Source organism: Drosophila bipectinata, chromosome 3R (assembly GCF_030179905.1).
Source record: "Drosophila bipectinata strain 14024-0381.07 chromosome 3R, DbipHiC1v2, whole genome shotgun sequence".
Lineage (NCBI taxonomy): Eukaryota > Metazoa > Arthropoda > Insecta > Diptera > Drosophilidae > Drosophila > Drosophila bipectinata.
Window position 1 is genome coordinate 10827495 of NC_091739.1, and position 24801 is coordinate 10852295.

A 24801-nucleotide genomic window follows, 5' to 3' on the forward strand; every position below is an offset into this window, starting at 1 on the left:
CTTCGACCCCCCTCCACTCATCGTTTTTTTTCCCCCCGGTCTAGGAATGGAGGTCCTTCATATATTCATATGCTACAAATTATATAGTAAAAGTTAAGAAGAAGATGAAGCGAAAACCAAACAAAAAGCAACACCAGCGGCAACAATGTGTGGAACGATGCCAACAAATGTCAACACCGCTCGGTGGAATGGGGCAAGGGGGCTTGCAAAAGGCGACGGGGTGGTGGTGATGGTGGTGGGAAAACTGTTGTTGGCAATAACAAAAGAAATTTACAGATATTACACAGCATGGCTCCATAATAACACCAATACCCGCACACAAAGAGGGACGAGCTGGGCATCGGCAAAACAAAAAGCAAAAATAAAGAAAAAACAAAGGGGCAGTAAAATCATTTGCATACTTTTGTCTGCGTCCTTGTGTGTGTGTGTGTGTGTATGTTTGCAAGTGTATGTGCGCCTCCATATAGATGGGGGCGTGTAAACAGCCCCTTTTTTTGGTGCTATTATTGTTTCATATTTCTCGCAGTGCTGTGCTTCTTTTGTTTGCACGACTGTAACTCTGTTAGTGTGTGTGTTGAAACCAATTTTAAATTTGTTGCCAGTTTTGTCGAGTTACGGAGCATACTTTTTGGCGCTTCTGCGTGAATATTGTTGCTGGCTGTCCTGTATTTCGTCCCTGTGATAGGGTTTCTTTATGCATAATTTGATACGGGCTGCCAGACAATATATCCTAGTGTACATTGTATGCTACGAGAGAGCACCTATTCTCACCTGTCTAATTTTGTCCGTGCATAAAACGCCCAAAGCGGGTCGTTTGCAGATCAGACCCTCATGCCCATATAGTTTATTGCCTTTTGTCAGGCACTACTTGTGTTGGATCTAGCCACTTATGTACCCTGTAGAGATGGAAAATACAAACTGATTTGAAATAGATCTAAAAAATAAATAAAAGCAAGAACTCTGAAGTACTTAAGAAAAAATATCAATATGTTGAAATAACAAAACTATCTATTTATCCTCTAAAGATTTATATATCTGGCAAACTCCATAAATTAGCCTTCTATAAAAGCAAAAACATAATTAGCCAATCAATTGAAATGAGTATAAGCCAGTCGAGATTCTGGCCAAAAGTGTTCCCACGATGGCAGCATCTGTTTAAACTGTCAGAAAATTCCGGCAGAACCGCACACCCACTCACACCCGACCTACCGACACGCTCTGACACATATTGTCATAAAATTATTCAATGGATATTGTGAGTGCAAAAGTTTTTGGCCCTTTTTTATATTTTATTCCATTTTTTTTTGGGCGAACTCTGCTGTGTCCCTACCCCGCTTAGCCCTTTTGCAATCTTTTTGAATAGGATTTTGTAAGCGTTACAAACTGAAGACCGAACAAAAAGGAGAAACATTAAATGACAATATGAGGAGTTGGCTTTGATATTGGATTTCGGGGCGGGAAACGGGGCAGCAGGTTGCGCGTCCTGAGTGGCAACGGAAGACTACGCGGCGTACAGGAGCCGAAAGTTTATGACCAAGTTAGCGAAAAAAAAAATACCCCAAAAACGTAATTACCAAGCCCATGCAAAGACCAGTTCAAGGTCTGTCTCGTTCGGGGATTTGTTTAAAGGACGCAGCTCATTCATTCAGGCCCGAAGATAAAGTGCTACCAATTAACGCAAAATAAATAAAACTCAACTAATTGTTGGAAAAAAGCAGGCCATAGACAAAGGGAAAGTAAGCGGATGAGTGGGCGGAAGAAAGCCAATGTGAATGGAAAAGAAATGCACTAAAACTTTATATTTTAAGACATTAAGGTACAATTTTCAATTTATAACCTTTTAAAAGAAAACCTTTAAAAATTGTATAATTTGCAAAAAGAACTATTTTTTAAAGATTTAATATTTTTAATATGGTATAGTTAGACTAAGCTACTTTTTTTCGAGTGCAAAGCAAACTCTTCAAGCGGACGTCGCGTGGTCGCGTCCACTTGTCTCCTATGCCTTCTTTCTTCTGCTGCCCTTTCTCCAAAAGCTGGCCAGTCTGCTTCTCTTCGGCGCTTTCTCTCTTATCCTGCTCCTCGACGACAGTCAACATTTCTGCAACTGCCACAATGTTGTCTTCTTTTCTTGGCCTGGCCCACTTTTATTTTGCTTCTTGCCACTCGCTAGCTGTTCTTGCTTTCTGTTTTTCTGCTTTACAATTTTTACTGCCCGAGCATTTGGCGTTTATTTTTCTGTTTTTCTGTCCTTTGGCCGGGCTCCCTTCCTATCCCTTAACAGTTCCTTCGCTGCTGTGCTCATTGTGCAAACTTGGCATTATTGTTTCCTAAGGCCAACAAGAGGAAAACACAACGTCAACAGAGGGCAAGCTGGGCTAAGACCAGGATATTTTGCCCAAATTTGTTACACTAAGACAAATTTTAAGGCCCAAAGAGATAAATAGAAGAAGGCCTAGCAAAATAGTTATTAGAAAAATATTTTAATTACAAAAGATAGGATTAAAATGATAAGATAACTTTTCTGAAATTCGGTTCTGTGTTTAAAGGAAAGGAGGAAACCTGCTGGGAAACTGGAATTCATTTCGTCCACCTTGCCTTATCGCTATTGCGACTCCTTCCTCCTTCTCGTCCTTTGGCTCCTTTGCCTTTGTTGACTATTCGGCGTTTCTCTATTGTTTGCAAATGCGCAAAATTAAAAGCGAGAAAAGCGACTAAGAGCCACGGACCCTGAAACGCAGTTTTTAAAAGGAAATTTCTCAAGAAGTTCTCGCACTCCGCACACTCTCTGTTATGTTTACATTTTCGCGCATATATTTAATTAGGCTAATTAGGGAACGTGCCCTGGCTTTGGGCAAGGCTTAGAAACCGTAATTTATTCGCCGCATGGCTTACTGCACTTTGAACACAATTAGAGGAACGGCCAAACACATGACACAGCACACAAGAAAAGGAAGAAATGGATAGCGGGTAGATGGTGGCTGGTAGCGGAAAACGAAGAACTGAAACCGTGGAAAAATGCGGTGAGGAAGGAGGAAGAAGCCCCTGTGATAAGCATAAGAAATATGAGCACCGGATATAAATTGTGTCAGCGGCAAAATGATAAAAAACCACTTAAAGGCGCAAACAATACGGCGGAGGCCGGTCGCAGGCCGCGAATTGTCCCCTGGCAGCCGGCACAATGACAAACCGCTTCGCTAACCGCAACTGAGAGACGGGGCCAAAACCAGGGCCACAACCACTGGCAGAACCAGGCAAAAGGCGATGGGTGGTAGGTGGTAGGCGGTATGGGGGACAGGATCCATAGATAGCGCCACAGACTGCACGACGACGGCGGAAGCAACAAAAGGACACAACTTGCGATGACTGTGCAAAGACGATGTGCTGGCGTGTGGGTCACTAGAAACCACACTGAGAGAAAATGAAGTCTGCAGTTAATCAGAAGTCTTTAGACTCATATAGTTTTATATCCAAATGAAATTTTTTTAAAATTTTATCTTACTTTTCAGATAACTTTAATGAAACACCATGTCGTATACGCAATTTTATTGCTTTTAAGTAAAATTTAATTTTAAATACTATTTTTTTTTTAATTTATTAGGAAAAATAATCATCAGAAATAAATAGTAAATGGGTGAGTGGCCACCAGGTCGTATACGTAATATTAAATATTGTTGGTCAACATGGCGTATACGCTATTTTTTTATGCGAAATTGTGCGTAAGATCATTTGGTATGATAATCTCCAAATTGTTTTTGAGAGAAACCCCATATTTTTTGAGAAACTACTTAAATTAAATACTATGTACCAAATACTTTTCTAACAAAAACCAAACTTTACTCTCAGTGCCTTGAGAAAGAATTGTTTGAAAGCCTTGCTACCGCCAAGTCATTTACGGCGTGTCGCAAAAGGGCGAAATAGGGCTGGGGGCGTGCCACCAAACCCTGAAAAAGCGTCCAAAGCCTTCAGACGGACATTAACAAATACAATAAAAGCGCCAAAGATAGCACGTCAGGCTTTTTAATGCGCAAAATTGCAAACGTTTGGTGGTCTCTGTTCTGGGCTGCGAAAATAATGCGAAACGGAAGAAATTAGTTGCGTGCAAATTTATGCTCGGGGTTCGTTTTGTCGAGCCGCTGGTCCTTGGGTCATCGCGTACAGGAAAAGGGTCATTTCGTAGACGCGTGAAATTTCAGGCCCAAGCCACTTTCAAGCGTGTCGTTTTTACAATTTTCCCATTCAATATTTATGGTTTGGGCGAGAAAAGACTTACCGAGCGGGCCAATAAGTTTTTTTCTTTATTTAGTAGCATCTCGGGGGTTTTTAAAGTCGCCTGTTTAAAATGCAGGAAAATAGAGTCCATATTTCAGACTTTATACAGCTTAACTCAATTCAGCTTCTGTGCTAACTATCAGGTTTTAGTTTATTCCATTTTTTTTAAGCTTTTATTTAATTTTTTTCTGCTATGTGACTTTCTAAGTAATACCATAAAAAGTGGCGCATGAGCTTGAAAATACAAAAGATGTCTGTTTGATGCCATTTTGCCACAAATGTTTCACTTAGGACTTAGATTTAGCTTCAGTATTTTTCGGAAACTTTAAATAGTAATTTATTTCTAAAGAACTAAAGGATAATAAAATCAAAAAAAAAGACTCAAAATCAAATACCTTTTGATGAAAAATAATCCTTTAAAGGAATTCTTAAAATTCAGACTTTAATCTGAGGCTGAGGAGAGAGAAAAATATACCATTGGTAGACCGCATGAAAACATTGAATTGAAAAATGTTTCCCCCAGCAAAAGGAGAGCCATTTTTTATGCTCAAAACATAAGGTCGACCACCCTCCCGCGGTTACACCACCCCCTGGCAAACTTCCACAACGCATTAAAATTTACGACCTTTGCTGCGACATCTGAAATGCTCTGGGAGGCAATTGCTGACACAACTTATCGTCAATATTTTGGTTTTATTTCCCTTTATTTACTTATTCACATATATATACCATTTTTTGTTTGCATTTCCCCTGTGGCCATGGAGATAGAGATAAGAGAAGAGGAACTACTTAGGCAACTTTTAACATTTCCGGTTTTGCTTTTTTCCTGTTTTGCAGCTTCGATGTGCGGGGGCGGGCCTTCGAAAAGGCACTGTACTGGTCAGATACCAACTCATTTGGGCCACGTGCGTATTTCGTTACCGGGCAGCAGCCGGCCAAGTTATCTGTGGACAATATTCAGCTGGATGACGAGGGCGTAAGTGCCTCAAACTGGACCATTACCGTCCGAAAAGTGCGCTGTGCTATTGTCTATTTTTTTATTGGATTTCTTCAACAGGTCTACCGCTGTCGTGTCGACTTTCAGAACTCGCCCACGCGTAATCATAGAATTAACTTAACGGTTATTGGTGAGTACAAAAAAGCCAGTGCACTGCCATTAAAGGGAGCTCTAGGCTATACACTAAAAGAAATTCTAGATTATTTATAATTTTAAATTTGATTAAGGAACTTTTTCAAAGCCTCTCTTGTTAAGCGATCCTTAATTCTAGCTATTTGTTTTTTTGGTTTAAAGATATATATAGACAATACATATATTTTTTTATGTGCATTACGAACTTGTCCTTTCTCTACTCTACTCTGCAGTTCCTCCACATCAAATACTCGTGTACGATGCCTCTGGCCGCGATGTCGCCGGCGCTGTGGGTCCATTGCTCGAGGGCGATAATATTGTGTTGACATGTGAAGTGCGTGGCGGTAAGTAAATCATGATAAACGACACCAACGCATACACGTACACTCGGCCACATAAATGTGCCACTCAGACAAAAGGCTATCAAGCTGGGGCAAGATTGTGGCAAAAACGCAACTGATTCCAGCCTAGCACTGTGAGAAATAGACCTTGAGCTGTGTCTTTCCTAAAATATTGTAATAAATGAAAACTTCCAAAAACCCTTTCAAAAGACAAAGAAATTATTGTTAAAAGCTCAAGGACTTATTCATGTTTGTTATAATATTTAAATGTATAAAGATTACTTCATCTTAGAGGTTTCAGAAATTATTGTTCATATCCCAAGTTTCATCCATCTTTTAAGATGTTTTTCCTGTGCAGCCTTTAGTCTCAGTTTCGGCCTCGTTTACAGCCATTCCCCTTCGACCCCACCAGTCCATTTAAAGAATTAAAGATGAAAGACTCCAGATAGACGCCAGCCATGACCGAGATGATGTGTGTGTATGAGGGGGGTGTATGTGAGTGGTGGCTAAGTCATCGTAAATAATAAAAATAAATGTATGTCAAAGTCTGCGGTGACATTGCCGCTCCACAGACACCAGCAACATCCTTGGATCGTCTGTGTCTGCGGCTGCTGTCATTGCCAGTTTGCTTTCAAAGCGAAATGCAACAAATTTCCACGTCTGGCGTGCTTTTGTTGTGCACACCACACCACAAAGTACAGAGTACCCCCCACATTCATTGGCCAAGCTTTGACCTGTAGGCATATGCGGCATCGTAAATCTTTAAAGAGGTCCCCAAGGTGAAGGCAAAAGGAGAAAAAAAAGCGAACACCATCGCATCCTCTAAACTTTTTAGTCGCTTTTCCAATCGCTGGCAAGTGTGAAAATTTTTGTACAAGTTGCTCGCTTCGCTGGCTCTCTGGCTAGCTTGAGGGGTTCTTGCTTCTCCTTGCATGACTGAACCCAATGGAACCGAACCGAACTGAACTCAACCCCAAAAGCATGAACGACGAATGCCCGGCATCAGCATTATAAATCATTAACTTTCTGACAAGAATATTTTCGGCATACACCCCAGACATTTTCCATGTCAACTACCAACTCGATTTGCGAGCTGCTCACTCTTCCTCCTTTTTTCCTTTATTTTTATTTTTGGCCATACTAAATGGGTTTTGGCATGGCTTAAAGTCGAGATTGCAGCTGATGGTGTGGCGATACTGTTGCTGGAGTTCTGAAAAGTTTTAAGTCCATTTTGATAGTGGAATTAGTTGATTATTACCGACAGGCTTGTCTGTGGGCACAGTTCATTGAACTGTTTGAATTGGCTTTTAAACTTTGTCATATTTAAGAGAAATTGTTTATCACGGCAACGGAGATAAGCGAGGCTTTAAAAATATCTGAACTGGAGCCAAGCTAGTATCATAAGTTTCCACGACTCCAGAGGGAAATCTCAAAGAGTTCATTTTAAAACTGGTCTTGAACTTTTCAGACTCCATCAGGCTAAAAAAGTAGTGGCCCAATTTCTGCTGAAGGATCCTTGGCTTTCATGGCAAATGAGTGCTCATTATTCGCCACGCCTCTAGAATGTCAGCCACCTGACTGGCAGCAGTTGCTCCGGCATGGTGTGGAGCTGCATTCACTCATGCTGGTCCCATATCTACACCTGCTGGCGAAGGATTTCGCCTGCTCCTTGGCATTTTGCTTTGGTTTGGCGGTGATGCGTCACGTCGGTGCTTTGACTAACCGCATGTGAATGAGCTAAACATCCAATGGCCCGGGCTCTGGGTTCGGGGTTCCGGGCTCCCAGGAGGTCTTCAGCTTTCAGCTGGGTTGGGGGTTTTGTGGAACTCCAACGACGTCGACAACATTCGCTTTTGACACCTGCTGAGCGACACGCTTCTTGGCAGGTGGCACAGCACTGGCGGCGCCTCTGATTTGTATGCAACATTTTGCCCCAAACCCAAGCTACCACCCAATGCACTCGGAAAAAACTTTTACTTTTATGGAATGTATGTGGATTAAGGGGGATTAAATAAAACTGAGACAGAATCTGTAGCCTTATATTTAAAATTAAAGATTTTAAACCATTAAAATAATGAGTATCTAATTATAGAAAACATTTTTATTTCCTCTGTAATGGGCTACCTCCTTGGAAGACCGCAATGCAAGCTCGTATTTCATTCGGATCCAGCAAAGGGCTCAAAGCCAAATTAACTAATATCGCAATTTCAACGCCACATGCCGTCGACAGGACCAATGCTGAGGCATTGTGCTGCTGGTTGACGTTGAATTGTGTACGGGTCGGTGGGTCCTGGGGTCCTGATTAAAGCTAATGCAAATCCTGACGCTATTTTTATGGCCCACCACTAATCATAGCCCCTGGCACAATAAACGCCAAATGCCAAATTGCTTTATCAACTTTATTAACTTCGACTAATAGCAATTAATACCGGCAATAAAAAGCTAGTCTAAGCATTCCCCCATAAAAGTGGCCGCCCGGGTTATCCATTGTCCAGTCCTTTGCATATTTTCCCCTTAACTCCGGACTGAGGACTGAGGACTTCGGACTCCGGACTCCGGAGCATTGTCCGGCAAGCAATTGTCAACAAGCGTAAGTATGGCTTAGCAAATGGCAAACGCGCTGTCTTCATTACACAAAGGAAGTGGGTGTTCGCCGGGGTGACTCCGGGATGCCTGGATGGGTGGAAAAGTGCTCGGATGGGTGGAAAAGAAAAGAAATGGAGTGGAGCGGGCCAGCTAAATGCCGCAGGGAAACTGTTATTTGTCTATTATCCCTGCATTCCCATCCTGCTCAACTTTTCGGCGACGAGCCGTGTGTGTGCGTGTATCCCTGCTGGCTTATTGTCGCCAAGTATCCTTTGCAATCAGCCAGCATTCTGGCTCAGCCGTGGCAGTAAATTCCCAAGTCCACACTCAGCTATCAGCTACTTTAACCCCCCCAATCTCAATCTGCTGCTCGTCTTTATGGACCCACCAATGCCAATGCCAATCGGTGCTGATACTTTAGCTACTTTCTAGCTAAATAAGAATTATATAGAAATTATAATGTTAGATTTAGAGTAATATCCTTGAATAGGCCTTAAAGTTCTAACAATTTGCTTGACAAAAGTAAAAAGAACAAATTGTAAGACACTCATACACTGAAACCCTTTTTTGGCCAACTTTTCTTGGCAGCACTAGATGCCAATGGCATTACCCATCTGCTTGTTGCTATTGTTGCTCATTTCCGCCGCATTCACTTGGCTCACTTAATGGCCCAAACCATACCAAGCCCAATGGCAAAAGCAAGCCGCCCCCAGGACCTGGACCCAAGCGCTTTCGGGCACTTAAACGGATTAAAAATATTTTCGTACATTTGATATGTGAGCGAGTGAAATGCTTTCACCCTCTCCACTTTCTCCTTTCTCGTTCTCGCTCTCGCACTGTCCCTATCTCTTAGAGAAAGCATTGAGAGATGCCAGTAAAGCGAAAAAGTGATTGCAGAATTTCAATTGAAATGCCAAACTGCAGAATCGGGAAACTGCATCGGGAGTCTGCAACTCTGAAGAGTAAATCGATAGTCTGTTGAACATATAGGCATGTGATATTTTATAAAATTTAATATTTATGCTCATTGAGTAAATGGAGGAAGGTAGAGTGGCATATTGATGCAGAAAATACCTTTTTCTTCTACTCTGTTCAAAAGGAGAAACTTTTATCAAATTTAAGCTCGTCGATGAAGGGATATTCTTGATTTTTCTTCTTGAAAACCAAAAATAAATATTGATTGGGCAAATTAAGAAAACTTAATAAAGAAAAGATGCCTTCAAGTTGTTAAAATAATTGGCTCAATTTTAAATTTTTGTGTGAGAGATGTGACGAAAAAAAAATGGCGAATTTTACTTTAATTAATATCCACAGTTGTGTGGCTTTACGTTGAAATAAATTTGCGTCTCAGTTTCGGTTTTTTTGTCCTTAGTGCCCACCGCCCGTATTGTTTCCCATTCAGGGTCATCAGCTGTCCCCAAAAAACTTTCTGCAGCTCCCCCAATTCGCTTCCCAAACCAACTAATTCAATATTCACGCTTATGCGTTCGTTGGGAAACCCGTGACGGTCCCTTTCCCATTTTCCATTTCCCAAGCCCCCCGTTGGTCTTTCGTCCTTCCACGGCCAGCCTTCTCGGGCAGTGCCCCAACTTTGCTAGTTAAGCTGGCTAAGCCTTTTTTAAAAGCCTTGGGTACACACTGCTAAATGCGCATTATCATTAAAATGTTGAAAGTTTCTTTCATTTTTTTTTTGTTATTTTTCGGTCATAAATTTTCGAACGCGGCCCTGTGGTCACGCCGCTTCCGTTTAGAAAACCCACCTCGGGAAACTCTCGCTAGACGGATGGGTTAATAATGCATGAGTGGAAAAGTTTGTTAGCAGCGAAAAACAGTTGGCACAAAATTTAAAATTAATTTATGCATTAAACATTAATCTAAATTTAAATTTGAAATGCGAGCACTTGACAAGAAACTCTGAAATTATATCCCTTTGAGCTTAGAGTGAACTATGGCTCTCATTCTTTATAAATATTAATGGCCGGGAATGGAATATCCAGACTTGAAATCTAGATGATAATTTTAATCTTTAACAAAACTTCAACAAAAATGTATCCACTTAGGCTTTAAACTCCACCAAATACAACACGTAGTACTTAAAGTCCTTCCCTCCAATATCAATGTGAATTTGTTGCCCTTTTTTATCAACAGGTCGCCCGGAGCCAACGGTGACCTGGCTGAATGGAACCCGCACCCTGGAGGCGGGCAGTGGGGTGTCCATGGGCCGCCATGTGACCGTCAACCGCCTGGAGGTGGCCCAAATCTCGCGCAACGCCCTGAACAACACGTACCGCTGTCAGGCCTCGAACACGAAACTGGTGGCGCCCGTGGAGCGCAGCATTCGCATCGAAATGTTACGTGAGTGGCTACCGAACTCCAGTCAATATTGCGAGTCACGGCTAATCCCCTTAAACCATCCACAGTCAAACCCACATCAGTCAATTTAACCAATAAGTTGAAGGTCTTCGCCTCGAACACGCAGTACAATCTCACCTGCATTGTGGCTGGTTCGGTGCCGGACACGGAAATCAAATGGACGCAAAATAATCGGCCCTTCAAACGTGGCATGGTAAGGTCTAAATGCACTCGAAAAAATGTTGTTACATATTTCCATCTTTGAGTTGTAAAGATTTTACTCTTTTTATAAGTTTGTCAGTATTTTTCCTAAGTGCCATCTCGCAATCAATCGTGTTATAGCCTCACCTTATTTATGAATTTTCTCTGCCTTAGTGCGGAGGAAGTATGCGGAGGTGGGCACTTTTCTAATCGATTTCACTTTATCTGCCGCCCCTCCACCCACATAGCTGTCAACGAGCCAAGCCAATGGTCGAGTCATATCCACATTGACATTTTATCCACAACCTGAGGACGACGGCACGATGCTCAAGTGCGAAGGCTCCAATCCCCGGCTGCAGAACTCGGCCATCGAGGACTCGCTTATGATGAATGTCATTTGTAAGTAGAAGGTTTTCTCTCCATAAATGCACTTAAAAAATTATTTATTAAGAGGAAATCATTCAACCAGATACTTTTCACTATAATTATAAAGAACTATCATTTATGGTACAATAGTATGGTTTGGTTATAGACTATATCCCGTGTTAACAAAACGATTCCAATGGAACTTTTAAAAATATTTTCAGTGCCACTACATTCTGCAAAATCGATTAGAATTACCATAAATGCAGCTGGGGCACAAATCAAAGTCGCCTGTGCAAATAAGTCTAAATTATATGGCATTATTTACATGCTGGGCCCTCTCGCCTCTGCCCTGCCCTGAACTGCCCTATATTTTTTTGCATTTGCCATTCTGGCCCAGTATGAAGCCGTTCGCTCATATGTCAATATTTATTCCGTTGACTTTTAGCGTGGCCATAAAAAATCCGGCGAAAAATTTGTTGGTTGTTTTGCCTCGTTTCGCATATTTGCTCCAACGCCAGCAGAATGCCATAAATTTTACTTTATATGATTATCAATTTAAAATCAACGCCCAAAGTCACACCCCCCACTTCTCCAAGGTCTCAACTTTAGTTGAAGGTCAAAGTGGCGAAAAAAGATATGGTTTAAGTTTGTCCCATACTAAAGTATCCCTTAGTTTTCACTTTGTTTTGCCTTGGGTCTTTCTTTAGGATAATCATAAATTTATTGAATTTTAAAATCGTACATAGATCCCCAGCTATATATGCCAAATTTTACCATAAATATTGTATGTCAGAGCGCGTAAGGTTCCAACTAGAAGTAAGAGAAACTTTTCCTTTGGCTTTCATCCTTTTTTCGTGTTACAGAAAAAAATACAAATGAATGGAATAGACAAAAATATAACCATATGGGGAAAGCAGCTTTTAGGGAATTATGCTTTTAATGGATCCATATTTTCGAATAGAAAGTAAAGTAAAGAAAGTGAAAAGCACACAAGCCACCTTGACGATTTATTTTTTCATAATATAATCTTGTGTCTGACTATTGGGAGTCTGATTCACCCTTTCTCAGGCACTTTCTTCAACCATAACAGCTACAATTTGCTGCTTTCAGGCACCTTCTTTGACGTCCAATCATGATGTTGTAAAAATGGAAAGGATAATGGCAAGAAAAGCACTAAATATTTTATATGATCCATCATTGATATTGGGGCGTCACTCGCGGCAGCGGAACGATTTTAATTTAAAAATTTTTGTCATACTCATTGGGCGGCAGGGTGGCTGCTTCTTGGCGCCCGGATTCCGGATACGGGATCGAACATGGAGAGGGGTTTACAGCGCGGTTCCGGCGATGCGTTGTTAACTTTTATGGGACGCGCTGCGGCGTTGTAGATTGACGACAACGGCAGGACGTTTTATTATGCAATAATATTTTTCGATTTTATATGAGGCCGCTCGCACGGTTGCCTTCAATTTTAAAAAATACAACACAGCAAAAGAGCGCTCACAGCACAACAAAATTAGCATATTAGCGAAACCAATTAAAATGGATACTTTACTAAAAATAACTGGGCGTGTTTTTTACTCATTTTCAGATCCACCACAGGTCACCTTATCGCTGGGCTCCACTCTGCGGCCGGACGACATTAAAGAGGGCGACGACGTCTACTTCGAGTGCCACATTAAGTCCAATCCCAAGGAGCACCGCATCATGTGGTCGCACGACGTGAGTTTTAACCGAAATTTAATTGCTCAAAAATAATGAGCCATCTTCTGGTCTACCAGGGTCAACCGGTCACCCAGAATGTGTCTTGGGGCATCATCATATCCACTCGATCTCTGGTCTTGCAACGGGTGGGCAGGGTCCACTCTGGATTTTATGCCTGTTCGGCGGCAAACGACAGAGGGGAAACCCAGTCTGCTCCAGTCAATCTAAGGATTCGATGTAAGTTTAAATAAAAAAAACTATAAAATTAGCATTTCAATTTGTTTGAAATAGTTGTTAAGCAATTTGATAGTTTTCAGTAAAAAGACTAGTTACCAAAATCGAATATTTGATACAGAATCGAAATGAAATAAATGCAATGACAAAGCCCAGTTTAGAATAGATTGTAATATTTCTGAAACAAAAATGGAAATATTAAAATACCCAAAAAATTGCTAAAATTATGCTGACAGTTGATATCATTGGAGCGGAGCATTAAAAATACATATGCATAAATTTTTGTGCAAATAGACACGCACATAAAAGAGAGAGATGGTAATAGATGAAGTGAAAGAGAGGCAGGAAACTAAACATATTCACACATTCCTTCGATATCGTTCCACAATGGCAGCCACACCCACATACAAAAATGGTAGCCACAGTAACAACAACACGACGGCAGTGCACTTGACAAAATCGCACAATATATACCATTTTTTTTTTGTTGGCCAAAAGACCACACAGGATGGCCAGCAAACTAAAGTATGATAAAATGACACAAAATATTTTGTGCAAAAAGCCGTAACATTACACATCTAAAATGTACGTATATTGTGCCGAACGGCTGTCATCCGTTTACGGCTCAAAATGCATATTTTTCGTGTACGTGAGTGCATTTTGAGTATGTGTTGTACTAAAAACCAAAGCCGTCAGAACTTTACAAATTTTTGAATGCCAAAAACACAAAACATCAATGCATTGTGTGAATATTATTATGTTAATTTTTCGACCGCAATGTTCGATACTCTGTGAAAGGTATGCTAATTAATTTGTCCGAAGCCTCTAGCTGAGGCCAGGGTTCATGTCAAGCTCCTCAAAGCTTCTCAAAGAAGAAAAATAGCATTTGCTTTGAATGTAAAACTATCAAGCCTTTGAATTGTCATAGCAAATATCAAATCCCAGAACAGACCTTAAATGCAAATTGAAATTTTGAGCATTGTTGTCATTTGAAATTATTTGACGCTGCAGGGCTTTTCATGTGTTATTTGCTCAAAAGGTGATATCCATTTACAAGTACTTTGGCCACATTTTGGCATAGTTATGGCAATATAAATAACAACATTTAATTAAAAATACTTGAACAGATTGCACTGACTTGATACCCTGCATAATGGAAATGGGACAGTTTGTGAGGAAACTTAAAATTATTTGTTAAATCATTAGTACTTAACTAGCAAGGCGTCTTGGAATATTAAACACCTGCCACATTTCCCATGTCCTTATCCCACTTAATTGACACTTTTCGGAGAGTCCAATTACCCTCACAGTCTGCCTTTCAGGGCCAAGTGTAAATTGAAACCAAACAAGTGATAACTCAATTGATTTCTAATTGTCACAACTAGGATTTGATGGCCATGTCTAATGCCACAATGCGAACTGCCGACAATTCAGGCGTCGTCATTCACACTTTCAAGCCCCAGCAGTCTAGTATGTAATTATATTTTGTGGACAGACCCGGTGGTGGAAAAATAAATGACCGATAAACGCCGCTCGGAGCCTTTGTGTACGTACACATATTGAAAATGTCTCAATTACCTTTATAGAGCATTTACTTCCGACTGTATTTCTAAATAATTAATGATGCTTAAATACAAAACGGTGTCAGTGTGTGTTGTGTGTTGTTGTGTGGGCGTGTGTGACCCTTGGATGTTTGTGTTTGCTTGTGCATAAATATGCATATGTTTTCATAAAGTATCCGTCCGGTCCGGTCATTCCATCGGGGGCCAAAAGTTTAGCCCCAGAACTTAACGTGTCAGCTGGGAGGGCGGGTAATAAAAATGAATGATCTGCTTTTATTATTGAAACTCACAGTCATTATTAAACCATTTATAATTATGGGTAAGGTCAGGTGAGCGAGCACAGGACGGTCAGGTCAGGTGTATTCCCTCACACACACTCCCACAGCCCCCGGGAAAATTTATGCACCAGTTGTGGGATTCAATTTGGTTTTTATTTTGCATATTTAAAGCGAAATAAAAAACCACTGCAGGCCACATGAAAGCAAAACACGTTAAGAAATTTATATTTCAATAATTGGGCAGGCTAATGAATATTTTGATGCCATGAGACCCTGTTTGCATGGTTAGTTAAATAAGCTACAATAAAAATATGAAGAATGCTAATTATTCGCAATTTGCACGCCTCCCTGCACAGATGGCAAATCGAATTGAATGGGAATCCGAACTTGAAACTCAAATAAGTAGCTACAACTGGCTGAGTTCAGTGAAAACAAAATTTTCGCAGCATCAGCACGGGGATATGAAATCGAAAATGAATGAGAAACAACGGGCAACAAAAGCAAACCAAACCCCAATAAAAAAAAAATAAACTGCACGAACAACGAAAAACCGAAGACATCAGCAAACGTTTGCATTGCCTTGCCATTACCGAATATCCAATACCCGTGTTACCCTTTTTGATAATTACGATAATTGAAAGTAAATACGAGTACAATGCATAAGGATACACCGCCACCGACTGCCGTGCAAATACAACGTTGGCTATTTACACGAGCATCGCGCATACGCCACGTAAACATTTACATACAGCGGAATGAATGGATTGATGGTTGATTGGAAATGGGAAGGGATATGGGTTATGGCTTATGGGTTATCGGATATGGTATATGGGAAACGGGTTGTGGGATAGAGGGGCTCCTACCTTTTATTCGGATCTGGGGCTTCTTTATTGTGCCACATTGATTGAGATAAATTGATTTATAGCAGAAGGCAGTCGCCCCATATCTGGGCAGAAATTAATCAGCAAACATTAAAATCGACATTCTACGATTGTGAAATTGACGCCCCCATAAAAATATTATTATGAGCTCAAGGATACGGATAGACTCCGGCGTTTTTCGGGGTGGCAATTCTTCATTTCACTGCATGCTAGTCCATGGGATCATAAAACTGAGCAATCAACTGCAGCTTTATCCCCCGCAATATTTATAATAATCCGAAATTGCGTACTTATGCCGCAGATTCATAGCACTCACTCCAATTTGCATGAAAAAATTTATGGCCTGAACTTCAGTTAATAACAATTGCTTAAAAATGCGTCTGGCACTTTTAGTGGTTTTTAGTTCGTGGTTCCTGGACGTGCTCATCCAGCGAATTGCCCTCCACCATCCAGGGCTGCCAGTGTTGCAGAGAATCAGTTGTGCCCAACACTACTGGATAACGATATCTAGTTAGCAAAAACCCAAATCACAAAGGTCCTTGTGTGCAGTAAATAAACAGTCAGCTGCCCACTTAAGTCCTCAGTTAAAAAAACGTCAGTTCGCCCATGAATCATGATTTGATGCACAAATCTTTTAAGAGTTTCGCTCAATAATCGGATAATTATTTGCAAAGATATCGGCGTTCAGTGTATTTTCCCCATTTTTGAAGCGGACCATCCAGGAAATTTGACAAAAAATCGAAAAAATATTTCGTTTGTAGATTTTAATGCCGATTTATAGAGAATCCTTCCACAAATCGTTCAAGATATCCCGCTCAAGAATCGGAAACTTATTGGCAAAGATATGGCCATCGCTTGGGGCCATTTCGGCGTTCAGTGCATTTTCCCCATTTTTAAAGGGGACCATCCAGAAAATTTGAAAAAAAATTGAAAAAATATTTCGTTTGTAGATTTTAATGCCGATTTATAGAGAATCCTTCCACAAATCGTTTAAGATATACCGCTTTGGAATCGGATAATTATTGGCAAAGATATGGCCATCGCTTGGGGCCATTTTTGGGTTCAGTGCCTTTTCCCCATTTTTGAAGGAGACCATCCAGAAAATTTGACGATAAATCGAAAAAATATTTCGTTTGTAGATTTTAATACAGATTGATAGAGAATCCTTCCACTAATTGTTTAAGATATTCCGCTCAAGATTCGGATGATTATTGTCAAAGATATGGCCATCGCTTGAGGCCTTTTCGGGGCTCAATGCATTATCCTTATTTTTGAAGGGGACCTTGCCTTGCTTTTGCTGTATCACTTTTTTAATAGATTATTTTTTTGAATCCATTTTAAAAAGGGTTTAAGATGTCCCCTTCAGCTAATCACATATTTCTTCGTAGTTCCTGGAATAACTTTCCCGAAAAGTGCTCAAATATTTGTATACAAACTCATTACACGATTTTCGGCTTATGCCTGCGACACATACTAACTTTTCGAATAATTTTTAATAAAAAAGCAACGAAAAGTGTTGCGGCTTTGGTAATAAATGCCTTCAGGTGCTTAGAGCGAGGCGTGTGTTGTCTGATGTTGCTCCTCCTGCTGTTGTTGTCTTGTTGCTGGGTTGTTTATGGCGAAATTCCGTTGCCGGAGGACGAACAAGAAACAGAATGCGTCGCACATCGCACACTTGGCGCAGTTTTGAAAAGTTGCTAGCAAAAGTTTTTTTTTGCCGACCCCCAGCACGTGTGTGTTGTTGGGGAAAGGGGCGACATTTTCGGCATGCCGCGTGTATAACATAAAATTTCAAGTTCAATCGTTTGTAGCCAAAAACGCAAAATGAGTTTACTTTGAATAAATCATGAGTCGCGTGTAGGGGGAGTCTCTCCAAGCTATGACAAAAACTTTTAAGCACCGGATTAGGATGAGGTTGGGAATCGATATTTTCTAAAGTCTTTAACTTAAAGATGTCTCAAATTGGAAGTGGAGTGAGCACAACTAATTTTTTTAAGCCGCTTAACAGACTAATTGAAGCTAATTTGCGGTGTCTGAAAGCCTTTTTATCAATTATAAAGTAATGGCAAGTTGCAAACCCCTTGAGTTTTCTTTTGTAAAAATTTAAATTGTAAAGCTTTAAGTTGTCACCTCATACCTGCGCCAATATTGTACGTCAGCTGCTTGGCTTAAATTGAAAATCGTAGCTGTCAATTTGGCCGGAACTCCCCATCCCTCTGGCCTGTCAGCACAATGTTTGCAATATAAATACTTGATATAAGACAAAGGACAATCGGACAATTGCAGCTGCTCATTATTTTGCATTTTGCTGGCCCTAGTTCCCATCCTTCCAGTAGTCCTTCGTCCTTTCTAAATTCGATCTCTCAATTGTGTCGCCAACAGATGCGCCCGTCTGCAGCAGCAGCACCATCACCGTGATTGGCGCCTCCTTGGAGGAGGCCGTGCCCATTCCCTGCCGCGTCAACTCGGATCCGCCCGAAATTGATTTCGAATGGACTTTCTCCTCCAGTGGCGAACACTTTGAGGTGCCCTCGGGCCACTATGCCACCATTCAGGATCCCACCATGACCACCACCAGCGATGTGAGGCGCACTGTTGTGGAGTCCAATGAGACGCACTTCGAGAGCTATGGTAAGTAAAGGCACTGCGAAAATATTTCAAAAAATATTTAAGATTTATTTATCACTTTAAAATATTTTAATTTTATAAAAGAAATTGCTCAATTGGTTTTATTTTTTTTTCAAAAGAGTTGAGAAGTTTTTTCAATTAAAATACATTGCCACTTGGCATGGTTTATAGTGCATAGAGCCGAAGGCGAGCTTGCAGCATCTGCATCTCTGCGGCATAGGCAGTGGAGAGGCATTTGCATGTGCTTGCGCTTGAGCAGGCATTAGAAATTAACATTTCGCAAAGGCCAGAGTTTGGCCAGAGGTGGCTGCTACATATAGCATACAGCATACAGCATACAGCATAATGGAGACAATGAAGGTGGGCGGGTGGCCTAAAGTGTACGGACTTTTATCAATATCATGCACATACTCTCGTACTCGCACAGCCGTAAATTGGATTATCTGCCATCGTCCCAGTTGGCTTGACTGAGCTGCTTGGGCAAGCAGAACTTATTTCATTTAACTTTGCCGAAAAGGGCAATTTAACGTAATAATAAGAGCCACAACTGAATTGCAATTTACACCTGTATTCTTATTTCTGTTTCGCCCAACAGTGGAGACCATCAGCGAGCTGATCTACACGCCAAAAGGTGAGAGGGACTACGGAACATTGGCCTGTTACGGCCGGAATGCTATTGGAAAGCAGTCGGATCCGTGTGTTTTTCAAGTGGTGCCAGCAGGTAAGGAATCTAATGATATTAGAAGCTAAACCAAGAAATTAAACTTTGAAATTGTATATAAAATATAAACTCATTTCCGCAATCTCTCGAGACACACTGACACTATTTCTGTATTATTTCCTCCATCGATCATTGTAGCTAAGCCAGGGGCATTACGGAACTGTACTCTCCGGCCGTATGTGGTGACCTCCGCCTCGCTGAACTCATCGAATCAGACGACAATGCATGCCAATCAAATGCTGCCCACACAATACGGCAGACACGAGTCGAATTATCCGCACATGGAGTACGTACGTGAGCGCCATAATGCCAATAGTAATGGCAGCAACAGCAACAGCCAGAGGAGCAACAATGCCACATCCCGAAACAATGCCACCAATAAAAATATGAGGGGCAAGCCGGGTGCTGGCCAGGTCAAATCTAATAATAAGAAACTCACCCAGCAGCAATTGCAGCGACTCAACAAGCGGACATCATTCACACCGTCACAGACACTGGCGGCAATCGAACGGCAACGTCAGAAGAAACAGTCCCAGCAGCAGCAACAGCAGAAGAAGCAGCAACATCAGCAGAAGCAGCAACAACAGGCCACTGCTGGCAAGTCCAAAGGCAGTGATAGCAGAACTGATGGATTGCAGGTGGCACAGTCGGGGAAGCAGCGAATGCGACGGGCCAGCCAGCAGCAACAGCAGCCAATTCCTAAGAAAAACAAGGAGCAACATCAGCTGGATGCACACACCAGCAACAGCAACAACAAGAGGAAGTTACTCCAGCCAGGAGCATCAATAACAAGCCAACGAAAGCCAGCAAAATCAAATTTATCAATGTCACATGTAGGCAACAGCAATGGCAAGAGCAACAGCAGAAGCAAAGCCAACAACAATGGCCAAGTGCCAGAAAAGTATTTTAATAAGCGACAGAAAAACATGCACAAACAGCAAAAGAAGCTGCAGCCAGCAAAGAAGCACGACGGCAACACAATCCATCATTATGCAACTTTGAGGCGAAGAAAGCGGCAGGCAGCAAATGACATTCTAGCGACTGTGGCAGCGGCAGCCTCCCCGACATCATCAGTTGCCTCGTCCGCAACCTCATTGGCAGCAATGGCCACGGCCACCACGGCGCTGGAAATCGAGAAGGATGTTGCAAGTAGTGGCGGCAGCAAAAGCAGCATTAAACGAGCACGCAAATCCTTAACCAGCAGTGACAAACAGGAGAAGCAAAAGATGCTTCAGCAGCAGCAGAAGGAGCAACAGTTGATGCCGCCGAATGCTCCACAAATAAGCAACCAGCCAGCAGCAGCAATTAGTAGCAACAATGTCAAGGAAACAGAAGCAACATCAGCAGTTGCTGCTGCAGTTGTTGCAGAGACGACTGCTTCCAAGGAGTCCTCCAAAAACGAGCAAGACGACAACGGTGACGACGACGACGACGACGACGATAATGATGATGATGAGGCAGAGACAGATGGCGAGACGGATACTGATGACGAAGATGAGGATGAGGACGAGGATATGGATGCGGATGCGGACACGGATGGAGACCCCAGCGATGACGATGCAGACCTGGATGAAGATGTTGCCCAGCTGGCCACCGATGGCGATTACTTGGCCGATGGCCCTGCCGACTTGAGCGAATATGAGACGGTGGAGGTGGTGAATGGCAAACGGCAGACGCACGAGGACATGTTGTCCTCGCTGGAACAGCAACTGGATCTGGAGTCACTCGAGGACAATGTGGAGGAGGCGGAGGAAGCCGAGGAGGGGGAGGATGACGAGGTCGATGATATGTACAATGTTAGCGATGATGACTTTGTGGCCAGTGTGGCTCTCTCCACTGCCGGCGACTCAACGCCAGCAACAGCGGTGACCTCCTCCAGCTCCATCAAAGTTTCCACTCCGCTGCCAGGACAAACGAAAACCAGGACTAGCACAAGAACCACAGAACCTGCCGAGTGGCAGCAACCGCATTTCGACTACTCACGCATGGAGTACAGCTTTAGTAATGGCGTCGTCACCCAGAGCTTGCTCAGTGGCTCAGGTGGTGGTGGTTCAGGGGCCGGAGGCGGGCACGATGGCTACGGGGGCGGAACCATCAATTTCGACAACTACGACAACATCATCTACTCAACGATGGAACTGGAGTGCTTGCCCGGCTACGACGGTGGACTGCAGCAGAAGTTCTACCTGGAGGCGTACGACTCCCAATCGAGGAAGCTGAGACTCAACATGACCAGCACCTATGCGGACGTGCCAGTCTTCCGAATAGATCTGTCAGGTAACAGAAAAGTCTATTTTTAAAGAGAGTTTTTATTTAGTTTTAAATGCATTAATTGTTTTAAATTGTTGTTAACAAAATCCGTGAACATTAAACAACTTATTTAAATAGTAAGCTCCACTGACAGCAACTCAATTGCTCGGACTTTAATGGCTGAAGGAAATCCAATATTTCCGCAGATTTCCAGCCCCCCAAAGCAATGTTTTATTACACGATGCTTATGCATTATTATATTTAAATGAGGTTGGCTTAGAAATCACGAGGCCCAGGACCTGGCCAGGCCCAGGGTGTTGGCGCTACAATATTTACAGTGCTCTGCGAAAGCCGCAAACTAAAGACTTGACTTTTATGCGGCCAGAAGCAACAAGAAAACAACAACAATCCAAGGGGCAAGCACAAGGGGCAGGACTATAGAGGTGCCGGGAGGTAGGAAGCATGAGGCATGAGGCAGTAGCACCAACAGTAAAAACAAAAACAAATCAAAGTAACAAACTGAGCAAAAAGTTGAGCTGGCAAAATTGCGCGTTGGCTTCAAGACAACAAGAAAGTCTGGGGGAAGTCTGCACTAAGAAAAAAATGGCTTATATACGATATAAAATAAATTATAAAATTGAATGACTTTCTATGTCCTTAGACATTATAGCAAGTTTTGATTATTCCATGTTCGATTCAAGCTCACGAAAATAAGGTATCAAAAGTACTTCTTGAATAACTTTCCGAACTTTATCTAACATCTTAACACCATTATTATTTTAATGTGTAAGACAAGTTTAAATCGACTTAAAGAATACCATTATTTTTAGCAGTGCAGCTAGCCAGCCAGCACTACGCAGATTAATTAGTTGAGGCTGCCAGGACCTTATACCCGCTCCGCTCCATCCACATTTCATGTCCCTGAACCATTGCTGGCACATGCTGCTGCCTGTTTTGTTGTAATGAATTTTAGCTAGTCAGCAAAACTTTTATGCCAATGGCGTTTTGAGGTGGGGAATTGGATGAAATAGAATGCTGCCAGCCAGCCAGCCATCCAGCCAGTCAGCCATCCAGCTAGAGGATTCCAGCGGATCTGGAGGCGGGGGAGGCGTGGCTTACCCCAAAGGCAATACCAACGTCGAAACCAAAAAAGAGAGCAGAGCCAAAAATTCGAATCGAGCTGTTGAAAAAGCAAGATTTATCATGGAGGTTAACAACAGGGAACCGAAAATTATAATATTACATTTGATTCGGTGGGTATGAGGCGAGTTAATGAGCCACATTTCGGATTATTAAAGTTGGCAACTTGGCAACGAGCTCCTCCCAGGAGCAAGAGCAGCAGCCGAAGGAGATCTGATCCTTGCTGGCCTGGGTGTTGGCTTTTAGCCGCCTTGCCCCCTGAGCTGCAGTGGCATCTTTTTCCACTATAAGCCTTAGTGCCATATCGATGACTCAGGGGTGACGGAGGGCAGTGAGTGGGTGGGTGTTTGGTATTCAGCGATATTTGCAAAGTCAAACGAAGCGTAAAGTCACGATTAGTTAGACAGGCGTGTTAACGACGCTGTCGGATGGATTGGAGCGGGGGCAGAGTGGGGCTAAGTCGGGCAAGGATCGGGGGAATTTGTTTTTGTTCCTGCGGCTTGCCAATGTATGCGTATTAGTCCTGGCGCTCAGCCCCGCCTCATCCCGGCCTCACACCCTTTTGCAGTAGTTGCCATTTTAATGAGCTGCTATCGGTGCAAGGAGAGCATGAGCTTTCCACAAACAAAACTTTTGATGCGCACATTAAGAAAAACCAGAAAACGGAAAAACAGGGAAAAACAGCAGAATCGGGAAAGCATCAGGAGTCAGGACTGGGGCCAGGGCTGGGGCGAAAAAAAAATCCACGCAGTCAAGAACTTTTCATTTTATGGGACCGAACTTTTGCACCGCGACGTGCTAATTAAATGCCTGTTTGCCTAATGAAGTTGGCACAGTACTACCAAGTTTGAAATTAATGATCAAAACCGGGTCCAACTATCTCTCCTCGCCATCAGAATATTAGATAGAATATTAAATTAAATTGATTTATTTGTTTTCTTTAATTAAGCCAGAGATTCCGAACCCAATTAATCTAAAATCTCGGAAGTGGAATATTTTAAAATTTATTAGGTCATGTCGGCAATGCCGATAATCCGATTTATGCAAATTAAGTGTACGAATTGACCGACAATCTAATCAACCTTCCGCCAATCTTTCTCCTCGCCAGATTTGATGCCCATGGACAGCTATCCGGATGGCCATCCCGCCCTCCACTTGTTCGTTTACAGCGTCAATCAGAAAGGACGCTCCGAGCCGATTGTCCTCGAGAATGTGCCCATCAATGAGGCGGACAAGCGTTCAGGTAGGTGGATATTAAAAAAAAATGAAACTACTGCGCCAAAGTTTTTCCAGCTGGCAGTGAAAAAATGAATGGAAACTTAGCCCCCCTCCTAGACCAAGGACCAGAGCATTCATTGCTTTTTAAGCGCCATTTCACCTTTAAAAAGTCATTCAAGTATTTGCATATTCCGCTTAACCGTTTTAGTTTCTTTCTTTCATTCATTTCTTTGGTGCGGTTGTTGTTGCTGTCGCTGTTAGTACAATTGCTCTTTTATTTAACGAGTTTTGTTTACGCTGGGGCGACACTGCAACTCCACTTTGGCCCAGCTCATCCTCCATCGTCCTTCGTCCTTTACAAGGTAGCCAAAGTAGTGACACACAGATTTCTTATTCATGCTTTGTTATTCAACTTTGACGCTAATTTTCTTTAAAAGTTTTTCTTCTCATCCAACAATTGAGGTAAAAAGTGTAAAAGTGTTTGTTTCTCAAGAGTATGTTTGTGGGGGAAGCTTGTTTTACCTTTTGTATTGGATAAAATAATATGCCAAACATGCTATTACTTTTTGCAAGAATGAGTGCTCCATATATTGTCTTAAATTCACCATATTTCTCTATAAAAGCAGTTGGCATATTTGAAATACAAAACACTTTGATCTGATCAAATTTTAATAGCATTTTCTTGAATCGGATTTAATTAGAATACATTAGACCAAAATAATCTTCTCAAATTTTCCCAAGATTGTCGGGCAATTGTAAGACCTGAAATAATTTTCTTCTTTGTGGAGAATATTATAATATTTGGCATTCAACAATAATTATGGCATTCAATGGACCAAATATCATTATGTGCAAATTATAGAGCAGCTTTCGAGTATTTATTTCATGTGCAATTCGAATGCCAACACTACCTGACCGACATCATTATTATGGTCATTATG

The 24801-nt window shown here is 42.0% G+C and overlaps 1 protein-coding gene across 2 annotated transcripts in view; it reads left to right on the forward strand.

Moving 5' to 3' along the window:
* side-III (sidestep III) overlaps positions 1 to 24801 on the forward strand; it is an 87245-nt gene that overhangs the window by 56660 nt on the left and 5784 nt on the right. The window contains exons 4-15 of one of the 2 annotated variants that reach the window (XM_070280845.1): positions 5107 to 5245; positions 5327 to 5396; positions 5632 to 5742; positions 10474 to 10680; positions 10746 to 10891; positions 11127 to 11277; positions 12836 to 12966; positions 13026 to 13185; positions 18286 to 18534; positions 19127 to 19252; positions 19391 to 21529; positions 23751 to 23885. In XM_070280845.1, coding sequence (XP_070136946.1) covers positions 5107 to 5245; positions 5327 to 5396; positions 5632 to 5742; positions 10474 to 10680; positions 10746 to 10891; positions 11127 to 11277; positions 12836 to 12966; positions 13026 to 13185; positions 18286 to 18534; positions 19127 to 19252; positions 19391 to 21529; positions 23751 to 23885 — 3764 coding nt within the window. Of the gene's footprint in view, positions 1 to 5106; positions 5246 to 5326; positions 5397 to 5631; positions 5743 to 10473; positions 10681 to 10745; positions 10892 to 11126; positions 11278 to 12835; positions 12967 to 13025; positions 13186 to 14682; positions 14729 to 18285; positions 18535 to 19126; positions 19253 to 19390; positions 21530 to 23750; positions 23886 to 24801 lie in introns of those variants that run through there. The other variant, XM_070280846.1, reaches the window with a different exon arrangement.